Source organism: Lagopus muta, chromosome 17 (assembly GCF_023343835.1).
Source record: "Lagopus muta isolate bLagMut1 chromosome 17, bLagMut1 primary, whole genome shotgun sequence".
In the NCBI taxonomy this organism is placed as follows: Eukaryota; Metazoa; Chordata; class Aves; order Galliformes; family Phasianidae; genus Lagopus; species Lagopus muta.
Window position 1 is genome coordinate 7802234 of NC_064449.1, and position 23756 is coordinate 7825989.

General features: G+C 39.5%; 1 protein-coding gene and 1 non-coding gene across 2 annotated transcripts in view; both read left to right on the forward strand.

Annotated features, from left to right (window-relative positions):
• The window catches only part of DNAH10 (dynein axonemal heavy chain 10), a 54032-nt gene that overhangs the window by 24870 nt on the left and 5406 nt on the right, over positions 1-23756 (forward strand). The window contains exons 37-70 of the mRNA XM_048964362.1: positions 428-619; positions 787-905; positions 1072-1230; positions 1560-1695; positions 1812-1934; positions 2300-2434; positions 2739-2955; positions 3408-3527; positions 4428-4573; positions 4968-5120; positions 5743-6003; positions 6385-6557; positions 6917-7010; positions 7506-7673; positions 7976-8164; positions 8756-8927; positions 9817-10020; positions 10813-10893; positions 11391-11588; positions 12226-12387; positions 12942-13116; positions 13804-13985; positions 14973-15109; positions 15975-16192; positions 16564-16785; positions 17359-17506; positions 17715-17994; positions 18336-18565; positions 19611-19884; positions 20341-20445; positions 20939-21093; positions 21688-21842; positions 22032-22215; positions 22972-23172. Coding sequence (XP_048820319.1) covers positions 428-619; positions 787-905; positions 1072-1230; positions 1560-1695; positions 1812-1934; positions 2300-2434; positions 2739-2955; positions 3408-3527; positions 4428-4573; positions 4968-5120; positions 5743-6003; positions 6385-6557; positions 6917-7010; positions 7506-7673; positions 7976-8164; positions 8756-8927; positions 9817-10020; positions 10813-10893; positions 11391-11588; positions 12226-12387; positions 12942-13116; positions 13804-13985; positions 14973-15109; positions 15975-16192; positions 16564-16785; positions 17359-17506; positions 17715-17994; positions 18336-18565; positions 19611-19884; positions 20341-20445; positions 20939-21093; positions 21688-21842; positions 22032-22215; positions 22972-23172 — 5868 coding nt within the window. The remainder of the gene's footprint in view (positions 1-427; positions 620-786; positions 906-1071; positions 1231-1559; positions 1696-1811; positions 1935-2299; positions 2435-2738; positions 2956-3407; positions 3528-4427; positions 4574-4967; positions 5121-5742; positions 6004-6384; positions 6558-6916; positions 7011-7505; positions 7674-7975; positions 8165-8755; positions 8928-9816; positions 10021-10812; positions 10894-11390; positions 11589-12225; positions 12388-12941; positions 13117-13803; positions 13986-14972; positions 15110-15974; positions 16193-16563; positions 16786-17358; positions 17507-17714; positions 17995-18335; positions 18566-19610; positions 19885-20340; positions 20446-20938; positions 21094-21687; positions 21843-22031; positions 22216-22971; positions 23173-23756) is intronic.
• Positions 14016-14087, forward strand: TRNAA-UGC (transfer RNA alanine (anticodon UGC)). Its single transcript has one exon. It is a non-coding gene; the product is annotated as a tRNA-Ala (tRNA).

Below are 23756 nucleotides of genomic sequence, written 5' to 3' on the forward strand. Positions count from 1 at the left end.
AATAGTGAAAACTACTTTCTGAAGATAATACCCAAAGTGGGTGCTCCATTCATATTGTTCATTTGGTAGCTCAAGTGGTGCATCGTACTTACAAACAAAAGCTTTTTGATGCTGCAATAACTGCAGAATTTGGGAATATTTATAAAACAATTGTTTATTTTAGCATCAAATCAGGGAAACTGTAGTATGATCACTCTAGCCGCACAGCATTTTGTTAATATAGTTGAAAAAGGCAGCATTCTTAACTATTGGTCAACTTAATCCTTTCAAAATGGCCTCTTTTCCACTAGTAGCTGAAGCCAAGAAAGCATTCTCAAAGCTGTACTAAAGTAATTGTGCAATGGTTTTTGGTGATGTTTGAAATTACTACGTATTATGTAATTGGTTAGCTGTTTGGTAGAGAGTGATTCTGCTGTGTTTTGTCTAGGAGGTTGTACTGATGAGAGCTCTACGAGATATGAATCTTCCTAAATTTGTGTTTGAAGACGTACCTCTCTTCCTTGGCCTAATCTCTGACCTGTTTCCTGGCCTGGACTGCCCTCGAGTCCGCTACCCTGACTTTAATGATGCTGTAGAACAAGTGCTGGAAGAAGGAGGTTATGTTGTTTTACCAGTTCAGGTATAAAAAATGTTAATTGCCTGAGTTTTTGTTGTAAACATTAGGCTGGATATGCATTGCTGCACTCCAGAAAGGCTCCAGGAAAGCTTAGTAGGTATAGACCAGCTGCTGATCTTGTCCATAGACCTATGGATAGCAGTCTGTTGAATTAATATGTATTTTTTCAGGTGGATAAAGTTGTTCAGATGTATGAGACAATGATAACTAGACACACTACAATGGTGGTTGGGCCGACTGGAGGTGGCAAATCGGTTGTCATTAATGCTTTGTGCCAAGCCCAGAACAAGTAAGTATACAATTTGATACCTGGAAAGGTGGCTGTAAAATGACTTGTGTAGTCATATCAAAATCATTAATAGCTAGCCATAACGTATGCTTGGGTTATCATGAGGTGGTATTCTCATAATATAAATGTATACATAAATAATATTGCTTTCCTTTTGTATTTCTAGGCTGGGATTGTTGACAAAGCTTTACACACTGAATCCTAAAGCTATGTCTGTGATTGAACTATATGGGATCCTTGACCCTACCACACGAGACTGGACAGATGGAGTCCTGTCGAACATTTTTCGGGATATCAACAGGCCTACTGACAAGAAAGAACGAAGGTAGACAGCTAGAAATTACTGTGATAACTTTTAGGTGCTGAATTTTATGTCAACTTTTATTTTTTTAATATAATACACAATACTATGTATATGATACTATGCTAGTTCAGAAACAAATGATAAGTGAATGCAAAGTGTCTAAGGGTATCTTTCTATTTCTTGTGAGTTGTGTGCCTCAGTGAGATGAATAGAAACAATGCATTGATCAAAAATGCAGGGGAGACTTCAAAACACCTGGGCTGACATTGATGCCTTTGATGGAATGTCTGAGTTCTGAAATATGTGACTGAAGTCAGAGATTATATATCCCTTGGCTCCTGTATCCACAGGTACATTCTGTTTGATGGAGATGTAGATGCTCTATGGGTTGAAAACATGAATTCTGTCATGGATGACAATAAGTTATTGACCCTGGCAAACGGGGAGAGGATTAGACTCCAGTCTCACTGTGCACTGTTGTTTGAGGTAGGAAATGGCTGTATGTGGGAGGGGTTAGATGAGGCTAGATCTACACAGCCTGTAAAAGTAGTTACTCTGTCTATTCTTTGAAGGCATCATTATGTGGTATGATTATTTTACAGGTTGGTGACTTACAGTATGCATCTCCTGCCACAGTATCCCGCTGTGGAATGGTCTTTGTGGATCCTAAAAATCTGAAATACAAGCCTTACTGGCAGAAGTGGACGCGAGGAAGAGAAAATGAGGTGGGAATTTCTGCATTTGGTCATAGAGTATTTTTTATTAAATACTGAACTGTAGAAAGAAGAGGGAAAAAAACAAAACACAGAACATCTTTGTAAAGTCAGTCTCATCTTCTGAATTGGCTTATGGTTCATCTGTCATTAAGTTCTGAAGTAAGAAAACTTAGTTACTATCACCTGATGAATGCAGATCCTCAGCTGCCAAAAAAACAGTCTGTATAACTGTTAAATTTCTTAATTTGCCTGTATTCTGTCACTCCTGTAAAAGCAATTATACTTGGTCAGCCAGGTGTTGATGGGAAACTCTGCTTTCACAGTCACCCTCCCACTTTTCTGTGTGTTTAATTATTGTCCCTTTTTTCCCTCAGCAAGAGAGAATTGAATTGAATCGTCTCTTTGAAAAATATGTGCCCTGCCTTATTGATATGATTACAGAGGGAGTTGTGGATGGCAAACAAGAAGAAAGGCTGAAGACCATTGTTCCTCAAACAGATTTAAACATGGTGAGGAATAGAAAATAAAGGTTGAAAAAGTTTATCTTAGAAGTGGAGCTGACTAATGAAGGCAAAAATCTTCCAAGGAAATCACAAGAGTACAGTTCACAGTGAAATCTCAGTTTGCTACCAAGAAACAATAGAAACAGTCAGTTCCTTGCCAGTGCCATCCTGCTATGATTAATACTTGTATCAGTAGATACATCTGTAAGGACTAAAGATCAGCAAACACTCAAACAGCTGAAAACATAGTAAGAGTTTTTACCTATCTAAATAGTGATTCTGTTTACACTTTTGACCTTTTTTACAACAGGTGGTTCAGCTGACTGTGATGCTGGAAGCTCTTCTTGTAGAAAAACCTGATGATCCTGATGTTCTAGAGTGCTTTTTCTTGGAAGCTTTATATTTTTCTTTAGGTGCTTCTCTTCTTGATGCTGGAAGAGTTAAATTTGATAAATACATTAAACATATTTCTTGTATGTCAACTGTTCATGATGAGAACATCCTGGCTAAGCCAGGGGAGCTGCCAGGTAGGATTTTATTGTAACGTACTCCAAATCGCGTTGATTATGTTGGAAAAGTCTTGGTTTCCTTGAAGTGAGAACATTGTACTTCCTTACAGCTATCTGCCATGAAAATGTTTGATGTTCTCCGAAGGACTGTCACTGAAAATGTGTAGAGATACTATTGCTGGCTGACTCTTAGTTACTGGCTTACCTTCACAGAACTGTGCCAGCCAGAAAATGTAAAAAGTGAAAGAAAAAACAAAAAGGGAAATGAAAACCATTGGAAAAGTGCTTATTAATTGATAATATGATTCAAATACTGGACTAGGAGAATTTTGTGAGGTGTTTTTCTAGGTTAAATGGCAAGTGGAACAGTGTTGCTCTACTTGACCCAGAATCACATCCTTTACTTTCATTTCAGTCTTATGAAATGTTGAAGTGTCCTAGGAACTTTTCAGCTGTTTAATGGTTTTCAGGTCAGCTGCCAACTTTGTATGACTTTCATTTTGATGGATTTCAAAAGAAGTGGGTACCTTGGATGCAACTTGTTCCTGGATATATTCATAATCCTCAAAAGAAGTTTCTTGACATCCTAGGTGAGTGTAAGATAAAAAAAGTGGCAGTGTGCTTTTACTTTATAGTATGTGAGTGGACTTAACGTAAGTATCCTCACCGTGTGCTGAAGGGCATCTACTCTTTTTCAGTTTCTTGTGATGACAGAAACCAATTTATTTAATGCTCTTGTTAGAGTAGATTAGCAGGAATAGAGTTGATATTTACAGCACTGTGTAATAATGAAATGAGGAAGAACCTTTTTCAGTGCCTACGGCATTTTGAAAGAGTCAGAAGAGCAGAAGATTGATTTTTTTTTTTTTTTTTTGGTGTACTTGGCCAGAAACTCTGAAAAAATCTCACATCACCGGTTCAAATGCTCAGTAGATAAAAAATTCATTTTTAAGGCCATTATTGGTTGTTACTTGAAATACTATATAATGATGACAAGCGCTTTTCATAGTTAAGACTAAATTGGTCCAAGTTATATTATAGTAAGATTCAGCAAGCATAGATTAATTTCACTGACACAATAGGTAATGGTATGGTCTATAAAACTGTTCCTGATGGCAGGCTATTCACATAGAACAAAATTCATCTCTGTATGTTTCAGGGAAAAATAAATCCTGATCCAAATATATCCTGATTATGTCCTTGGAATAGGGGTTACGTGGAATTTAACCAGTCTGTGGTGCTGCTATGTGGAGAACTAATTTTCTTACATGTCAATAGGAAAAAAGAGCCCAGTGATAAAAATTGAGTAGCTGTGGTTAAGCAATTAAAGTTTTTCTTCAGCATTGTTAGTAAGTCAATATTTCAGGTTACGTCTTTGTGCAACTGCATGTTAATTGTGAGTCTGATCCAGCTGTGTTCCATAAATATAAATTGCCCAGGCTGCACTGCCTTTAATTTTAACCTGCTGTTCTATTCACGATCTTTTTCAGTGCCTACAGTGGATACAACACGCACTACTTGGTTGCTAGAACAAATGGTAAAAATAAAACACCCAGTTGTTCTTGTAGGTGAATCAGGTACTTCTAAAACAGCAACAACACAGAACTTCTTAAGCAGTCTGAACGAAGACCTTAATGTACGTATGAGGCATTTTGCCTTGTTTATAAAGCTGCATTTTCATTTTGTGACCCTGTGTTAAATTTCTGTTCTGAAGCCTGAGCCTGTGAGTAGCAGTATTGACTTTGAGGCCTCATGAAGGTTCAGAGATCTAACTGCAAGCTCAGGCCCAAATTGTAATGATGATTTGAGAATTCTTGAAGAAAAGAAATATTTTGTTCTCTTACTTTATCAAAGATTTAAGAAGAATTGTACTTCTTTGTTGTCTGTAATTCAAATGAGTAACTGAACCAGAGGAGTGTTTTTGATATGTCTGACAACTTAATATAAAGAATATTTTGTAGAATACTCTAGTTTGGAGGGGAACAAAAAAAGGTAAAAATCCATTCTTATCAATTTCCTCCTCTTTGCAGCTTCTCCTAGTGATGAACTTCTCTTCCCGTACAACATCAATGGACGTCCAGAGAAATCTAGAAACAAACGTAGAGAAACGAACTAAAGACACTTATGGCCCTCCTATGGGAAAACGTCTCATTGTTTTCATGGATGATATGAATATGCCAAGGGTAAGCTGCCACTGGTTAGCAAGGTATTTTGGAAACATTTATGGTGGCACTGATGTCATGCCTTCATATACAGATTCAACTGTGTGAAAGGACTAGGTCTTATATCACAAGTCAAGGGGATTTATGGAAGTACATAACTGCTTTTTAGTTTGGGAACTTCAGAACTGTGGGACTTGTCTGCAGTATGGGGTATTTCTGTCTATTGCAGTATTTGACCTCTAGATAAGAAATATTTCCTTTTGAATCACTTCTTATAGAATCATAGAATTGCTCAGGTTGGAAAAGACCTTCAAGATCATTAAATCCAACTGTAAATGGCATTAAAATCATTTGCGTGTGGCCTAATATTGGTTGCAGGATGTTTCTTGTAGAAACCTCCCTTTCTCTTTAGAATTGGAGCAGGAAAGGATGTGCATTTTTAGCTTATCATGGAGAAGAGGCACTTTTATTGTATGAGACATCAGAATGAATGTTCACAGTCAGTGCCAGAGCTCTACCAAGTGTTGTGTAGTCTGTGTAACGCTGTCCCAAGTAGGGAGCACAATATTTTCATGTTTATAGCAGTATTTGGCATGTTGATATACTGTGCTCTAAATATCTTGCTGCTTTTTGTGTTACAAAGGTTGATGAGTATGGCACGCAGCAACCCATTGCCTTGTTGAAGCTGCTGCTAGAAAAAGGTTTCTTGTATGACCGCAGTAAGGAGATGAACTGCAAAATGCTCCGAGATCTGGGATTTGTCGCTGCCATGGGGAAAGCTGGAGGAGGTCGGAATGAAGTCGACCCTCGATTCATCTCGCTCTTCAGTGTTTTTAACGTACCTTTTCCTTCTGAGCAGTCACTGAATTTGATCTATGCCTCCATCCTGAAAGGCCACACTGCGGTAATTTCACTCTTGTTGAAGGATTGCTTAACGGGTTCATTTTGAAATATACACTCATTTTTGTGTTGTCACAGGATCTAAAAACATTTGTTTTCAAGTTTCCTTCTCATTTAGAGAAGTAGTAGTTTTAGACCAATTTATTTTTTCTCTTGTGAAAACACTGTAGAAATTCCAGTGATTGAATGTGATGTTATTTTCAGTGAAGATGCACCGTACCCAAAAACATTTAATTTCTGTATATGTGCAGGAATGCTGCACAGGAATACAAATTTCTAGAAATGTTTAAGTTATTTGAAAAGCTGGAAAGCAGAATATTTGATAGTATTCAATTTTCTATGGGCAGTTGCATGAAAACATCTCTTTTTTCTCTCATGTTTGCAGACGTTTAATGAGTCTATATCAGCTATGTCTGAGACCATAACAGTATGCACCTTGGAGCTTTATAAAAGGATTGTCTGTGACCTACCCCCTACTCCTTCCAAATTCCATTACATTTTTAACCTGCGGGACCTTTCCAGGGTCTATAATGGACTTATTCTTACAACCCCAGAGAGGTAAGAACATAAAAATTGTCTTCAGTAGTCCTTTACCTGTTTGTTTGGATGAAGCTGGGGTAAAATGAGGAAGCTTGGTGCATGAAATCAATCACATCTCATTGCTTTTCATTAAACTTTCACCAGAGTGAGAAGATGTGCAGGAACATCCTTAATTACAATACTACTTTTGATGACAAATGCTATTGCATTAATCTTCCTTAAATAAGATACCTGAAGGTAGTGATGCAATTTTTTTTATCTTTATGAAGAGGGGAAAAAAAAACCCAAAACAGTAGAAGAGTTTAAAAAAAAATCAGTCCAGACTTTTGATCAAATCAGTTTGCTTGGTTCACTCTGATATTTTGATATTAATGCAGGTTTCAAACAGTCACCCAGATGGTGAGAGTTTGGAGAAATGAGTGCCTGAGGGTTTTCCATGACAGGCTGATTAATGAAGCAGATAAAGCTTTGGTGAGTAGTTTCTTTCAACTTTCATTAGTTACTGAATATTACAGTGGCAACTAATTTGCCACAGCAGTGTTGTCAACTATTGCATTCAGGTCTTGCAGTCATACTGCAGACTCGTCTAACTGCTGTGTTGTTACTACATTATCTTAAAATGTAATCTGTGGAGCTCTCTGAAATAAAGTAACCATGGCAGACTAAGTGAGCAGATCTGTTGAAGGAACAGATTTTTTTTTTTAATAAGGTGTATTGCTTTCTGTCTTAAATTTCTGCAGTCCATTGACTTGAATGGTTCCTGAACTTCCTCTTAGGCCATTTTGTATCATAGAACACAAAGCACGTTGTGGTCTGGTTTTTCTGGTAACCTCACTAGCTTTCACTCTTGGAAATAAGTCAATATTTGAGCAAGAATGTGCATCATTAATATCACTCTTTTAAGTATTCCTGGACTCAAAAATACCTGCTTTGTTCCGTTGCCTAACTTATTTCTTATACACAAAGGTACAAGGACATATCAAAAACCTGATTGAAGAGAATTTCAGAGATGAATTGGAGCAGGCTATGAGGGATCCTATTCTTTTTGGGGATTTCAGGATGGCACTGAATGAGGGGGAGCCTCGTATTTATGAAGATATACAAGCCTATGATGTGGCAAAAAATCTCTTTCAGGTAGTGTGCTTCAGTTTGGAACTGTGTGTGATTTTTGTGTCTTTGCATGAGCAATGGGCAGGAAATTGCACCAAACAAGGTGAAATCAGTTTGTATGTGCACACATACAACAGTGTGCACAGAAGACTCTCATTTGGCATCTGGAATTATGAAAATAGGGGGTCAGCTATGGCAGTGCTTTCTAATTATTTATTTTCCTTGATGATCTTTACTAGCAATAATGTGGCTAAATGGGTTGTTATTTTATTAATGTTATTGTTTTCATGGTCTCCTAGTAACGTTCTGACCACCTTTCTCTGCAGGAGATTTTGGAGGAATATAATGAGGCTAATGTTAAAATGAATCTAGTTCTTTTTGATGATGCTTTGGAACATTTAATCCACGTATATCGCATCATACGGATGGATCGTGGCCATGCCCTACTCATAGGAGTTGGAGGCTCAGGAAAGCAGTCTCTTACAAGATTGGCTGCCTTTACAGCTGGATGTGAGGTTAGTGTCTGTGCATCTTTGCAGTGAATGAAGACAAGGAAAGCAACAGTGGGATGAGGATTAAATTGGATGGGGATGAGAGGAGGAGGGGAAAGGCAGTCAAGATAAGATTAGGCTGGCATCTCTTCCATGTGAAGAGAAGAAAACAGTTTGCTAGGAGGCTGTGGGTGATCTTGGCACTTGGGGACAGAAAACAAGGATGGGTTTTAGGGTCAAATCTAATAGTACCTAATTATTGCTTTTGTTGCTTATCTGTACTACAGCATCACTCTGGTGCTTCTCAAGGAACCCTATTGTGATTGATATTGTAATATTTTAGATAGGAAATGTTCCTCCTTCAAGAGTTTCTTAAGGAAACTGTTGATTTGGAGGGGAAGAATGAAAAGGGAGGGTGAATACAAAGGGCAGTCAAATTTTAAAATTGCAATCCTGTAGGTTTGTACAAATGTAATTGTTTGGAAAGAGTGCAGTGCATAAATTTACTGATGGATGGAGGCCAAACCAAAACCTTTCATCCAATCTAGTTCAAATTGAGTTTCCAAGATGTCTTGGGTTCATCTGTCTCTTCTTAATATTTGTTTGCATCCCTAGGTATTTGAAATCATCTTGACTCGGGGATATAGAGAAAATAACTTCCGAGAAGACCTGAAAAGCCTGTACCAGAAGCTTGGTATTGAGAACAAGTCAATAGTCTTCTTGTTTACAGATGGCCATGTAGCAGATGAGAGTTTCTTGGAGCTCATCAATAACATGTTAACTTCAGGTGACACACACAGCCTGAATTACTGCCAGTATAGTATTTGCTTGTGACTCAAATGCACCCTTGGTCCAGCTTTTACTATTTCACCCTGTATTCTCTGCTATTGTAGTTAGTTACACATTTCAATACTACCTGAAATTATCTTAGCCTTAATGATGGCGTTTTGACATTGTATTGTCATTTATATGCATCTGGGGAGCCTAAAAGTGCACACTGATCATAGTTTTGCAGGAACCTCATGCTTTTTCCAAGACCAGAGTAGAACTTCAGTTGTGTTTAATCACAAGCTCTCTTTTCTCTCATTTGCTTTTAAATAGCATTCACCTGAGCAACAACAGCTGCTTATATATAATCTTAAGCTATAGTTTACTGTCTTTTATTGTATGCAGCTGGCGAAGATTAGCAGCTCTGTATGACCATCCTCTCAATAGAAGTTCATACAGAATCTGATTTTTTGATCCCTTTTCTTGGTATGGTTCTCTCTGTTCTGTACTGCTTATGTCAGTCATTAGGTAACTCATGCAATACGGCCATTTGATGGAGAGACTGAAAATGTGATTGGTAGTTTTGAGACACAAATGAATGTTTTCCTTACATGAGTAAAAGCATTTTGTGTTCTTGTGACATTTTGTATATGTTGCTGAAGCCCAAACAAAACCAAAGCAATTATTCTTCTAAATCCCCTTGCATCATCTAAAGTATTTCCTGTATGTTGTCCATTATGGGTGAGGAGGAGAAGCACAGAGAGATTAATAGGTTCATTTAGAACTGCCCAAAATCATTTTTGCTGAATTAGGTTTAATACTTGTCACTCTAGTTCCCCATTTGCTCTGTCCCCAGCCATATGGTTATAAATTGTTCTCAGTAGCATTCTTCTGTCCATATGTTACAGGAATGGTGCCAGCCCTTTTTGCAGATGATGAAAAAGACACCATACTAAGTCAGATTGGAGACGAAGCTATTAAAGCTGGTGTGAACCCAGCTAAACAGAGCGTCTGGCAATATTTTGTAAACAAATGTACAAGCAACCTTCATATTGTCCTGGGAATGTCCCCAGTTGGGGACAGTCTGAGAACGTGGTGCAGAAATTTCCCAGGTATCAATTATTATCACTGCTTCATCCCTTCCCTGTCAAACACAGGTTTGTAGGCAAGACAAAATCTCCAGCAGACTGCCACAGCTAAAGCGAAGCGGAGCAGGTTTAATGATTACACATTTGCATGATGTTTTCCAGTTAAGTGCCATGTATCAGTGGATATTATTGGCTAACGTTTAGCAGATCAGTTCATTTTCCAGCTGAACTGCTAGAAAGCAATTAGTCATCCTCACTGAAGTGGAAGTATGCAGACTGCCTATGTGTGCAGCCTCTCCTCTATAGATTACAGAAGAATGTGACATATTAAATCATTAGGATATGGTGGTAAAAGAAACATTTTTATATCCAATGCTAAAAGAACAGTGGGTTAAGAAGGACACAACTAAGAGAAAAACCACCTGGGCTTGGTGGATGCTACTGCAGAACAGGTGGCTGAAAGATGTCCTAAAAGGACTGAGGAGACTCACAAATTGAGGTGTACTGGTGGGAATCCCAGTGTGGGCTTTAAAATATCTAGTTGTTGCTCTTGAGTGCATCCTATGGAATAGTATAGCCTAAAGAATAGTGCAACAGGTTTAGCTGGACACAGATGCAGTGCTGATTATTTACTATCAAGAAGGAAGTACTGGCTTTGTGGTAATTATTGTTCCTAAGTAGGAACCAAATAAGACCAAACCTGAAAATTCTTGGTGCAAACAAAGTTAAACTTAGGGCTGTCTGGCAGATTAAGATGTAGCTTTTCAAAGAAACTTTTCAGGCAACACTAAGGCAACACTATGCTTTTATTTTAAGGTCTTGTCAACAATACTGGTATTGACTGGTTCTTACCCTGGCCCTCCCAAGCTTTGTATGCAGTTGCAAAATCCTTTGTTGGTAAGTAAGATGTCAGTATTTTAACCCATTAATCCTTGGATAAGCCTAAGAAATGAATTCTTTACTTTGACTTTATTGTAGATGTTATCTTGCTTTCCTGGTGTGGATACTACCATAGACCTACAAGGATGAAGCAATATCCCAGTAAACAAAAATGTTTTTGTTTGCCAGTTTCTTACTCAAATAGGTTTAGAAGAAATGGCTAAGATTCAAGCCCTTAACTCTGTAGATGATGTTACCTGGCTATCAGGATGCCTTTGTTCTCTTCTGAGCTCTATCTTGGCCTTGCTTCTTGTCCCAGGAAGCAGACTTTTAAGCCTGGCTTCAATGTACATTAGAGAAAGAAGATGGTAATTGGCATACTATTAAAAAAATAAATAAGTATATTAAGAATATGCCAATTATAAAATAAATAAATAAAATATAAAAAATTATATATAGATTGCTATATAATACATATATTTGTTTTATTTTATTTTTATTCTGACTAATTTTAGGAAGTAACACACGCATTCCAGCAGAGAGCTCCAAGATGGTGGTTGAGCACATGGTCATGGTGCATGAATCCGTAGGCATTTTCAGCAAGAGGTTTCTGCAGAAATTAAGACGTAGTAACCATGTCACACCAAAAAATTACCTTGACTTTATCCATACGTATCCAAGATTGCTTGAGGAGAAAAATGAGTTCATTTTAGGTAAGACTGTGGATGTTTTCTCCTTTTTAATAAGTGATTTAAATACTTAGGGGAAAAAAAAGGGGAAAAAAGAAAAAGTATAATGTGATGAAAATGGGTGTAGATCCCTAATGTTACCCATGTTATCCAAAAATGATGCTATCGATACCCAGTTTTGATGTTGGCTAACATCCTGGCCACATGTGATTGTTTGGATTCTGTCTAGTGCTGTGTTTACCCCAGATTCCTCTGTGAATGAATCTGAGCCAGGATTTCCAAACCAGACACTCTTCTGCTTGAGGAAGGGTGATTAGATCTGATGATAGTTCAGCCTAAGCCAAGGCTTGACATTCTTCCTCAAACAGCAGTTGTTAATCATACTTCTGTGAGTACTGAGGTATGCAAAGAGCATCAGATATCAACAGTGCAGTAGTGAAAGCAAGTAGAGGTGCAGGGCCACTTCTTGGCAATGGAGGTGACTTTAATGCTGGGGGAGGCTTATGGAATAAAAAATCTTTCACAGCGATTTTCCTGTCATAACTGAGGTTGTTCTGTTGCAAAGTGCACCTATAAGCATGTCTACCTTCTGTGACATTGTCTACTGCTGTGCAATAATACCAAGGAGTCACTAATATTTCTCACTTTTTTTCCTTTCCAGTACAATGCAAACGGCTGGAGAGGGGCCTGGATAAACTGAAGGATGCGAGTGTGCAGTTGGTTGAGCTGAACAAGAAACTCGCAGAGCAAAAGATCGTGCTAGCAGAAAAATCAGCTGCTTGTGAGGCTTTGTTAAAAGAGATTTCAGCAAACACAGAAGTAGGTAAGTAGTTTACAACTGCTGAAGTGTCCCTCAGGCTAAGCAAGGCTTACATAGTCTGTGTTGGGTTGGAAGCTACTTTAAGAGCTTCAGATGCTTTTAGAGACGACCCTCTTGTTCTGCCTGTGCTGATGTAGGATCTTTCTAGAAGAGTAGGTCCTGCATTCTAACTAGATTGACATATTTCCTATACATTTGGTCTACTTTACTTTGTGTACCTCAATACTATGCTCTCCAGCCCTTGTCTTCCCTTCGTAAGGTATAAGGAGTAAAGTGGGAAAGAGGCATTAGCAAGAAAGGGATCTTCTGCTTCAGAAATGCTTTCAGAAGGAAATCAGAGGGAAGCACAGTGTGAAGAGAGATTATCTATGCTTTGTGTGGAATGCTAATGGTATTCCCATCCTGGTGATGGATGGAGCCCTGTAAACACTGGCAAGCTAGAAATAAGAGGGTACTGATTTGGTGGTAATTCCTGATTTTGAGCCAAAAGCACATAGTACATGTTCTGCAAGCAAATTTGAATAATCTACTTACCGTCCTGCTTTTACAATTTGTAGCTGAAGTGAAGAAAAAACTGGCTGAAGAAAAAGCTGCAGAGATACAGGAACAGAATAAGATTATTGCTATGGAGAAAAAGGCTGCTGAGACAGCTCTGGCTGAAGTCATGCCTATTTTAGAAGCTGCCAAACTGGAGCTGCAGAAGCTTGACAAGTCTGATGTTACTGAGATCAGGTAGTTCATTTAGATGTACAATAGCATAAATGCTTGGAAATTCATGGAGAGACCATTTTAGAGTCAGCCTTATTTCCTCATGGGCACAGCATGTGGGTTACGATCAGGACAGCAGCTTCCCAGGTGCAGATGTCACAACAGAATCCTCTGATTCCTAGCCTAGAACGTCTCCTTCTGTTCTTTCTATTTTCAGTGCTGCTTTGATAGCATGAAAATGTTCTTTTCTGCTGAATTGCTTCTATTACTGTTTTTATAATACATTTTGTATTTGGGGACAGGTGTGAAATTGCATGCAGTCCTTGGCTCTCCCCAAAATAGTAAGAGCTTTTCGTTCCCTGTCACACTTGTCTGGTTTCTTTTCTCTGGTAGATCTCTGGATTCTTTTGGTTCTATGCCTCCTAGTGAACAGCTGCTTGATTGCACGAGGGAGAAATATGCATCATTGTTTTAGGCCTTTCACTGCTGAAATTCCTTAGTCTCTTACTGATCAAATTGTTTGAATGCAACAACCAGTTTTGAGCTCTCATCTAGCTAATTATTTCTTGTTTTGGCTGGATTATATTTTTCATTTTGTTTAAAATGTCTTATTTAGTAGCTGTTGTTACATTTCATTAGCAGTCTTAATGGGAAGCACAGATCTAGCATCATGTTTTGTTTCCTCCATTGTCTTCTTCACTTGTTTCCTAGATCCTTTGCAAAACCCCCTAAACAGGTGCAAGCTGTTTTGGAATGTGTTCTTATAATGAGGGGGTACAAAGAATTAAACTGGAAGACAGCCAAAGGAATGATGTCAGAGGCCAATTTCCTGCGATCCCTGATGGAGTTAGATTTTGATGGCATTACTTACAGCCAAGTGAAATCTGTTCGAGGTAAAGTATTGACCAGCATGGCTCACCAACGGGGATGTAGCTCAGTGGTAGAGCGCATGCTTTGCATGTATGAGGCCCCGGGTTCAATCCCCGGCATCTCCACTTTTGGAGCTTAGTCTTAAATATCTTTGTCAGTGACACCGACAGTGCAGGTTTGGCACCAAGCTGTGGGGCGTCGCTTCCAGCTCCGAGGGCGCTGCGTTTCTGTGTGCTGTGATTCCATCAGCTGTAGCTGGAATGAAGGCAGCCCTGGTTCACATTGCAAGCTGTGTGCATGGCAATGCTCCATGGCAATGCTGCCAGGGCTGTGCGGGAGGGTGAGATTTCCCTTGTGCTAAGGGACAGCACTATCTGTGTTGCTGCCGATGTCGCTCTTTTGGGGACTTGGATTTTTCAGAGTGCAGAGACCTTCTGCTCTGTGTTACAGCCAGTCCTCGTACACTTCGGTTTGGAGCAGGCAAGAAGCAAGCAGGACAGTGGAGCAGGCCTGCTGTTCTGCCTTTGGATATTCAGAAAGCAGCACTGTGATCTTGATCATCATGTGGCAATTGAGATGTGATTTGTACACAGTGAGAAGAAGATAAGCTGTATATAAAACTGATGAGTCAAGCTTTGCAGATGATCACAAGGATGTGATCTGGAGTATTCCCATTAAGAGTTGAACTTTGCACTTTTAACAAAATGGACTGCTGTAGAGAAAGCAAACCATGACATGAGGCATGCTGGAAAACTGAATGTGCTACTTTTTTCTTTTTCTTTCTTTTTCTTTTTTTTTTTTTTTTGAGTAGGAACTTGAGAAATCACTAGCAGTATTGTTGTATGGTTACAGCCCAGTGCCTTCATCATAAGTTCGGAATCTTTTCTATTCTGACAAACGATTCATATGATCTGTTACAGTACTGCTCAATATTGCTGTACAGAAGCCTTATTTCTCTAAGGATTGCTGCACTATAACTTGGCTCACTTGCAATATCTTTGTCCATTTAGCTGTGTTGAAGAGTCTTAATACCACCTTCACTGAAATGGAACTTGTTAGCAGAGCTGGCCTGGGAATGCTGAAGTTTGTTGAAGCGGTGATGAGCTACTGTGATGTAGTTAGAGAAGTCAAGCCAAAGAGAGAGAAGGTACAGTGCGTGAATTCAGACTCTGAGGAGGATGAAACATGAATCATCAGAAAAATAACACTTGGCGATTTCATAGCGTGAAGTCTCTGAAGTGCTTCAGAAGAGGTGTTTAGAAATATTGCAGCATGGGTGAGGAATGTGCAGTTATTATGTGCTGTGTCTGTTGTGCTGTCATGCTGCGGTATGGGTTCCCATCCACTCTAGTGCTGGGAGGAGGTGAGAGAAATGGGGCCAGGTGGAATTTGATAGTCTTAACATGCTCAAAAAAGCAGTTTTTAGCTGTCTACTGAAAACATGCTTGAAAGCACGTGACATTTGGACAGAGCAGAGCTCTGTTACACATCCATGTCCCTTGAGTGCAGACCTTTTAATTAACATTTTTTAGAAAGACTGGGACCTTAGCTGTGTTATGAAAGGAAATCTGAGGACACTGGGAAAATTTCTAACAGAAAATCTGTTTACATGCAGCTGACTACTGATAAAGTATATTCACTAGGTGGTGGGCCTGACTATTTTTAAGGTCTTAAGGTCACTGTTGTTAAGCAGACAAACCTCCTTTTTTGTCTGGGATGATAGTCCTGCTGACCTCTGATGTTGGCAGGACTGCTTACATGCTTATTACAGCTTATGTGGTGAGAACTCTGCTTTAGGAAGTTTGTCTGCTTTGTAACTGCAGTTTCAGACCATGAGGTAAATGCTTAGGATGGGGAGAGGTGGATGAGGAATGATGGCAGTTATTTTGGTTTACACCTATTACCATGATGCTTTAAAATACACGAGATAGCCAGAAGGAAGAACTTGAGATTTCTCTCCAAAACCCCTCTTTTCTCTGATAATACTCTTTATATTTTCCTTCATAATATAGGTGGCAAGGTTAGAACGGAACTATTACTTAAGTAAGAGGGAACTGGAAAAGATAAATGCAGAGCTATCTACAATTCAGGCTGAGCTTAAAGCTTTGGGGGACAAATACCAGGAGGCAATAAAAGAAAAGCAACAGTTACAAGAAGAAGCAGAGATTATGCAGAGAAGACTGGAAGCTGCTGACAAGCTCATCTTTGGCTTGAGATCTGAGAACAAGAGGTAAGCGTAGATTCAAAGAAGAATGTTGTTGACCTCAGAAGATCGTATGCCAGGAATAAAATCTTTCAAACTGAGATATTTTTGGAAATGTCTTTCTCTGATTTTTGTTTTCCCTGCTGCTAGAGGTTAATATGCATTCTAAATAATATTCATTAGATCTTGAAAAGTAGTAATAACAATTTTTAATGCAGGACAAAAAGGTTTACTAAGGTTAAAAGGGAGATGGTTCAATCCTACTCAGTGTCATCACAACGACTGACAGTAAATGTTGTGGTTGTCTTTCTCAATCAGTAGACAAAGTAGCAGCAGTTGGAAAAGAATCCCCACCCCCTGTTACAGATTCACCCAGGATCCCCTTATTTTTCTGTCAGGTGGGCAAAGGAACTAGAAGACCTCAAAATGCGAAAGGTGAAGTTGCTTGGAGATTGTCTACTCTGTGCTGCCTTTCTGAGCTATGAAGGAGCATTCAGCTGGGAGTTTCGTAATGAGATGATTTATCAAGTGTGGCAAGAAGACATTCTTTCACGAGAGATTCCTCTCAGCCAGCCTTTTAGGTTAGAAAGCCTCCTGACTAATGAGGTGGAGGTTAGCAGGTATGTCCAGTCAAGAAGTTAGTGACTATTGTATGTGAAATCATGAAGTGGGAGTCTGAATCTGTAGCACAGAATTGGCATTGTGCATTGACGTGTGGGTGGAAAGACCATTTTACTTCATGCCACAAAGGTGGCAAGGAGACAGTGATTTTCCTGGTAGACAGAAGCTATTTGTTATAACAAACCATTGCTCTTTGTAATGCAAGGGCACTCACTGAACCTATATGCATACCTTTTTATTAATTATCTATAGTATGTATTCCACCCAAGGCTTAACAGCAGTCTTTTTATTCACTTCAGTAAATTTGCAATTAAACCTATAACCAAGTAACCCAAATTTCAGCTGCTGTGTGAGTCCTCAAATGCAAATGCAGCAGTCTGAGTTTTGAGTAGTGTAGTTAAAATGTCTCAATGAGTCAGTCTGAGTTTTGGCACTGCTCTTGCAATCACATACGCTGTATGTTTGCCTTGTGTTTCTAATGGTACACACAAAGGATTGCATGGTTTTACGGACTACTGAAGTTATCTGCTCTCCCATCAAGTTTTTGTTCCAGTTTGGTCTTTGCTTCCTAGGTGGGTTTCCCAAGGATTGCCTCCGGATGAGCTCTCCATCCAGAATGGCATTCTGACAACATATGCAAGCCGTTTCCCACTCTGTATTGACCCACAACAACAGGCTTTAAATTGGATTAAGAAGAAAGAAGAAAAAAATAACCTGAGGGTAAAGATAAACAAGGATTTCACCTTTTGGGGACTGATGGTTTTTTGGGATGTTGGCCAGCCTCAGTACAAGCAAAGTAGTGTAACCAAAAGGCTGTGTTGCTTGTGTTTTTTCTCAGCTCCAGGATGGAATTTCATGTAGGACAATGTCACAGTCAGAAGCATAGTCAGAAGTTCTGTTTTCATATCTTTCCATTATTCTCTTGCAGATGGCTTCCTTCAATGACCCAGATTTCCTTAAACAGCTAGAACTTGCCATAAAGTATGGAAGTCCTTTCTTGCTGCATGGTGTTGATGAATACATTGATCCTGTGATAGACAATGTCTTAGAGAAGAATATCAAAGTTGCACAGGGGCGAAAATTCATTGTGCTGGGTGACAAAGAGGTTGACTATGACAGTAATTTTAGGTTGTACCTGAACACCAAATTAGCAAACCCAAAGTATTCTCCTGCTGTATTTGGGAAAGCTATGGTTATCAATTATAAAGGTAAGCAGTGTGTGTCTATTAACAAAATAGTCATTATGCAGTTTGGGGCCTGGGTGGTTATCTGAAACAACAAACTGTAACATTTAAGAGTCTCCCTAATACTGATCATCTGATTTAATATAAAATTCTTCTAACTTCTCTCTCTTAATCTGAAACACAAGTGAAGATCTAGTCTTATACCTGTCAGGTTGGGATGCATTGGTACAATTCATATGCAGTTATTATCCAAGCCTCTTCATGGCATTGCTGTAGTTTTATGAGATGATCAACGTGAAATGAGTTGTCTTAAAAAGCTATCCTTGTTCTTTTAAGACAGGCTGTGTTCTGTCTTTTATCTCTAGTTACGCTGAAGGGCCTCGAGGATCAATTGCTCAGTGTTATTACGGGTTTTGAAAGAAGGGAATTGGAAGAACAGAGAGAACAACTCATCCAGGAGACGAGTGACAATAAGAACTTACTGAAAGATCTGGAAGACTCTCTCCTTCGGGAACTGACATCTTCCACAGGAAACATGTTGGACAACATAGACTTGGTGCAAACCATGGAGGAGACAAAATCCAAAGCTACTGAGGTACCAGCTGGTTGTTAGTTTCAATTTTTTTGTTTTTGTAGGATATGTACTTACGGAATCTCTTCTTTCTTTCTCATTGTGTTTCATTTTCTCTCGTGAGAACTCTTCATTCCTTTCAACCTAGTTCTTAGCTTCCAGAATGAACGTGTTGTATCTTTCAGTTTTGAGCACTATTTGTTTTGCATCAGAGAACATAGTCCAGCTTTCAGGAAAGTCATTATTAGGACCAAAGTAATAGTTGTTCACAGTTTTAAAACAAAGAGTAGGTGATGTATTTTTTTCAGCTCTGGAACGATCTTTGTCTTGTATCATATTGGATCTGAAATGGAATTTCAAGTTATTTGTTGCTCAGGGAAGGTGTAGGGTATCTGTCCTTGGAGGCTTACAGGCCTTAGCTGGGCAAAGGCACAGATGACATGACCTAGTGGTGGCAGTAGTCCTGTTTTGGGCAAAAAATTGAAGTAAATAACTCCAGAGGGCCTTTCCCATACTGTTTCTATGATCCTGTGCTAATCTTTGCCCTTAATTTCCATAAATACATGGAGTGGGACTCATTTATTCTAACCTATGATTTTTGAAATTCATCCTTCTTTAGGTTTTCTTGCCCAGATTCCCTACATAGTCAACAGTGAGAGGCAGGCAGTGGGAGGGCACAATTCTTCTGACTTAATTCAGGTGTCTCCAATTGAACGGGGACTGTGCTTCAGCACTCAGCAGTGTCTTTTCCTCTCCACAAGCTATAGAGCCTTATCTTTGTACAGAGTCCTAAGAGAAATTTAATGTATTTAAAGCATTTAAAGATGAATGACTGGCATTTTTACACAAATACGGTCTTCTTAAAAGTAGGCTAATATGTGAACATTACTAGTCTTCAGTGTCTTGCCTCCTGGTGTTTGTGTGCTTGTAACACATGCTGTTAATTGCAGTATTTTTACATCCTATATGTTCATCATTGTTGTTTCAAAATAGCTTAGTACACTGATTATATTTGTATATTAGTATGTCAGTGCATTAATTAGACCTGTATAAAATCAATGACTGGCAGGTGATAGAGAAACTTCATCTGGCTGCGACAACGGCGGCAGATATTGATCAGCTTCGAGACGGCTACAGACCAGCTGCCAGGAGAGGGGCCATTTTGTTCTCTGTTTTGTCTGAAATGGCAGTGGTCAACATCATGTACCAGTACTCCTTGGTCTCCTTCTTAGAGGTTTTTGGACTCTCTCTTCGGAAATCCATGCCCAGTCCTATTCTTCCCAAGAGGTTAAAAAACATCGTGGACACGTTGACTTTCAACACCTATAACTACGGCTGCACAGGTGAGTGCAGTTTAATGACAGGTGAGTGCAGTTTAATGACAGGTGAGTGCAGTTTAATGACAAGCTGATGCTCTGCTGTTCACCAGCTTTCAGCTGGTTTGCAGTAGAGAGGCAAATTCTCAAACAATAACAAATTCACTGATGTTGAGTTTTCAGCATAGTTCCTGGCTTACAATCACTCCCTTCTATCTGAAGTATGTGTATTACAACTGAATTAAATAAAACCTTTCTTAATCCAATTGCAAACGGCCAGTTGCAGATACGGATCTTACATTCCTGGGTATTTCTCACAGATGCCATTTTGACAAACTTGTACTCGGTCTGTAGTTCTGTAAGCCTGATCCAAACCCCTGTCTTCACTCACCTTGATCTTCGTGGGGTGACCAGGTGCAGGATGTAGATCTAAAACATGTGGGGCTGGAGCAGATTTTTGAAAATGTTGTCCTTTTAACATAGGCTTGTTTGAGAAGCACAAGTTATTGTTCTCCTTTAATATGACTGTGAAGATAGAGCAAGCTGATGGCAGAGTTCCCCATGAAGAACTTGACTTCTTTTTAAAAGGTAATGTGAATATATTTGTATAGAAATATATATGTGGTGATAGCTAGAAGATCCTTCCAAGATAGATTTTGACTGAGGATGATTTGTGATAAATGCTAGCACATGAAGTCAGCTGAAATATGTTGTTTTACATGAGTTGTGGATTTTGCTATTGGTATTTTTTCACTTTGTTAAACAGTGAAGAGGTGAATCTCTTTTTACTATAAATGCTGACAAATCTTGTGTTAGCTACAGATAATGAGAATGTTACCTGAGAAAGTAATCTCTAGTTATTTTCTAACTACTTATAAGTAGAAATGCGTGCAAAGATACAACGTTGGCTTTTGCAAGCACTTGTAAAATGCTGTGTTTACTTCAGCAGACCAGTTTAATCTCACAGTGCTTCCAGAAACAGATTTCCAAACGGTTTCTCTGTGTGTTGGGACTGTATGTGTGGTCATGTACCAGAGAATTTATGACATGGACATTCACTTCAGTTTCTCAATGTGACTAGGCAATATTTCCCTGGAGAAGAGTGCACGAAAGAAACCGTATGCTTGGCTTCCAGATCAAGGCTGGGAAGACCTAATTCGCTTGTCTGAACTATTTCCTGAGCAATTTGAATCTCTTCCAGATGATGTGGAAAAAAATCCAGATGTATGGAAAAATGTACGTGCTTTTCTGCAATGCTATTCTCTTTCCTTGTTTTTCTTCTGGTATTAAATGTTCAAGTATGATGCAGTGTGCCATAGAACTCTGTAGGAGGCATGTCACCACTGGTGCTTTCTGTCAAGGCATTGCTTTTCTTCTTGAACTGAGTGATTGGCTTATTTGCAGAATAATTAGGGTTCTTGTTATGAAATAACCCCCCCCCCCAAATCTTCTGTGCTGTACTGTATGTGTTTTATTTTCCAGTCATATGCCTTTGAGTTCTTTGCCCTGTTCAGCCAGTGGAATTTTTGCTGTTGATTTCAACAGTCAGTATTTCACTGTCGTTATTGTACTGCTGCATCACACGAGGGCTGCTCTGACAGCAGTGCCTCCTGCCATAACACCAGAGGTGGACAGTGGTGGTGTGGCAGTAGAGGCTGAACCTTCCAACCAATGCTTTGTACTCAGAAAGCTGAAACTTTTTAAATTTCTTGGCAGTGAATTGACTTTCTTCTTTGTTTCTCTTGTGTCGAATTGTTTTTGCTTTTCCTAGCAATTTCATTGATAGATCCACTTGATCGATCTGCATTGTCTCCCACCTTTTCTTGCCAGTGGTACGATACAGATGCTCTGGAGCAGATGCCATTCCCCATGCACTACCAGAACAGTCTCACAAACTTTCAGAAACTCCTCCTCCTGCGGTGTTTCCGAGTGGACCGAGTGTATCGGGCAGTGACAGGCTATGTGACACTGACCATGAGTGAGAAGTGAGTCGCTCTTGTTTCAAATGTAAATGGCTTGTGCATTTCTCCTACACAGTGCAGCATCTTTTTTCTCTGTATTATTTCCATGTGCAGTCTGAAATGAATGTTGGTGTCTGTATTAAAGCTGTCTTTTACACAACAAAATTGATACTTTTTTTGTAGAGCAGCTCACTGTGCTTCTTTTCCTACCAGGTATGTGCAGCCCCCCGTGATCAGCTTTGAAGCTGTCTTTGAGCAGAGCAGTCCTTACTCACCAGTTGTCTTTATCTTAAGTCCTGGCTGTGATCCCATTAGTGACCTCATGAAACTGGCTGAGAAGACAGGCTTTGGAGGGGACAGACTCAAATTCCTAGCCATGGGACAAGGCCAAGAACAGGTAACTTCAGTTGGGAGGGTTGGGACGTTCTGTGGGCACTGAGTTGGCATGTGAATTGCAAATCATGCTTTTACTGTCATGGGCTTGTCCAAATTTCCTTTCTGAAGGCCATTGAAAATGAAGTTAATTTGTGCTTTGGAAATAGAATACAATTTGCCAAACTAGAAATAATGCTTTTATGTAAAGTGCATTTGGTTGCTAGGTTGCTTTTATGGCTTTTGTGTTCAGCTGTTAAAAAGTAGTTGAGCTGAAAAGAAGTTGCTCTGTAGCCTTTCAAAGTAAGGACAGGGGTTGATCTGAAGTCACAGTATTAGAAAAACATGTTCTGCTGCTCTTTCTGTCTTTCCTGTAGGTTTTTTTTTTGTTTTATTATGGACCCTTAGGCTGAAACATCCACAGCTTAGCAACTGCTGAATGTGCTGTGATTTCAGACAGTGGAAGAACTCTGAGAAGCTTATTTAGATCTCCCCTTGTTAGACTCTCATCACCATCCTTTTCTGGGCCATGTACACTACTTCAGTGTCTTGAAGTGTTTCAGCAATCTACATGACTTTAATTTCAAAAGGGATTAATGAAAAAACAGCAACTGTTTGTGATATTGGTGCAATTCCATTTGCAGGGAAGAGTATTCTATTATAACTAAAAGACTGGGTATGTTTGCTGGCAAGAAGAAATCTCCTGCACTGACCCTGAGAGTTGGTTTGCTTTTATGGTAAGGGGAATGTTCCTCACAGACTGTTCTTTTTGTCTCGTAAGATTGCCCTGCAGATGCTGGAGAACGTGGTGGTCAGAGGAGAGTGGCTGATGTTGCAGAACTGTCACCTTTTGGTCAGGTGGCTTATCACTCTGGAAAAGGCCCTGGAGAAAATCACAAATCCTCACCCAGACTTTCGCCTCTGGCTGACTACAGACCCAACCGAGGGCTTCCCCATTGGGATTCTGCAGAAGTCACTGAAGGTGCTGTGTGGAAGCCCAGGGGCAGAGCATGTCCTGTGTGCTCAGAAAACAGGCTGATTTGGGGAGGAGTGGGACCTGAATGCAGCATGTTGACTTGGGCTGTGTACAAGCTTTTTGTTTTCATTGTCCAGATAGGTTTTTCATCGTCTTGTTTATTTTCTGGTGATTATTTTTTCCTTTGGATAACAGCTGTTAAGCAATTTTTTTTTTTTCTGGGGCTGTTATTTTAGAATAGAGCTTTGAGAGTAAACCTGGAGATGTGACAAATACTCTTTACATTCATTCAAATGCTGTCACAGATACAGTATATCCGAGAGCCAGAAATAGTCCTGTCACCCCTGGTGCAGAGCTGAGGTCTGTCTAGCCTGGCAGTAGTGTCAGTGGAGCAGACACTGTAATAGGATAATGATTTCCAGTTGCTACTTCAGGCTGCAGCATTTATCACAAGCAAGCTGAGCTGATTATTTTGAAGGCACAAGCCATGATGCAGTTCTAGGTTTCTATTGTGTGACTGCTTTACTTCTGCTGTGGTGAACCGGTCCGTAATGTAATAACTTTATTTCATAGAGTAGATGGCAGTGGTG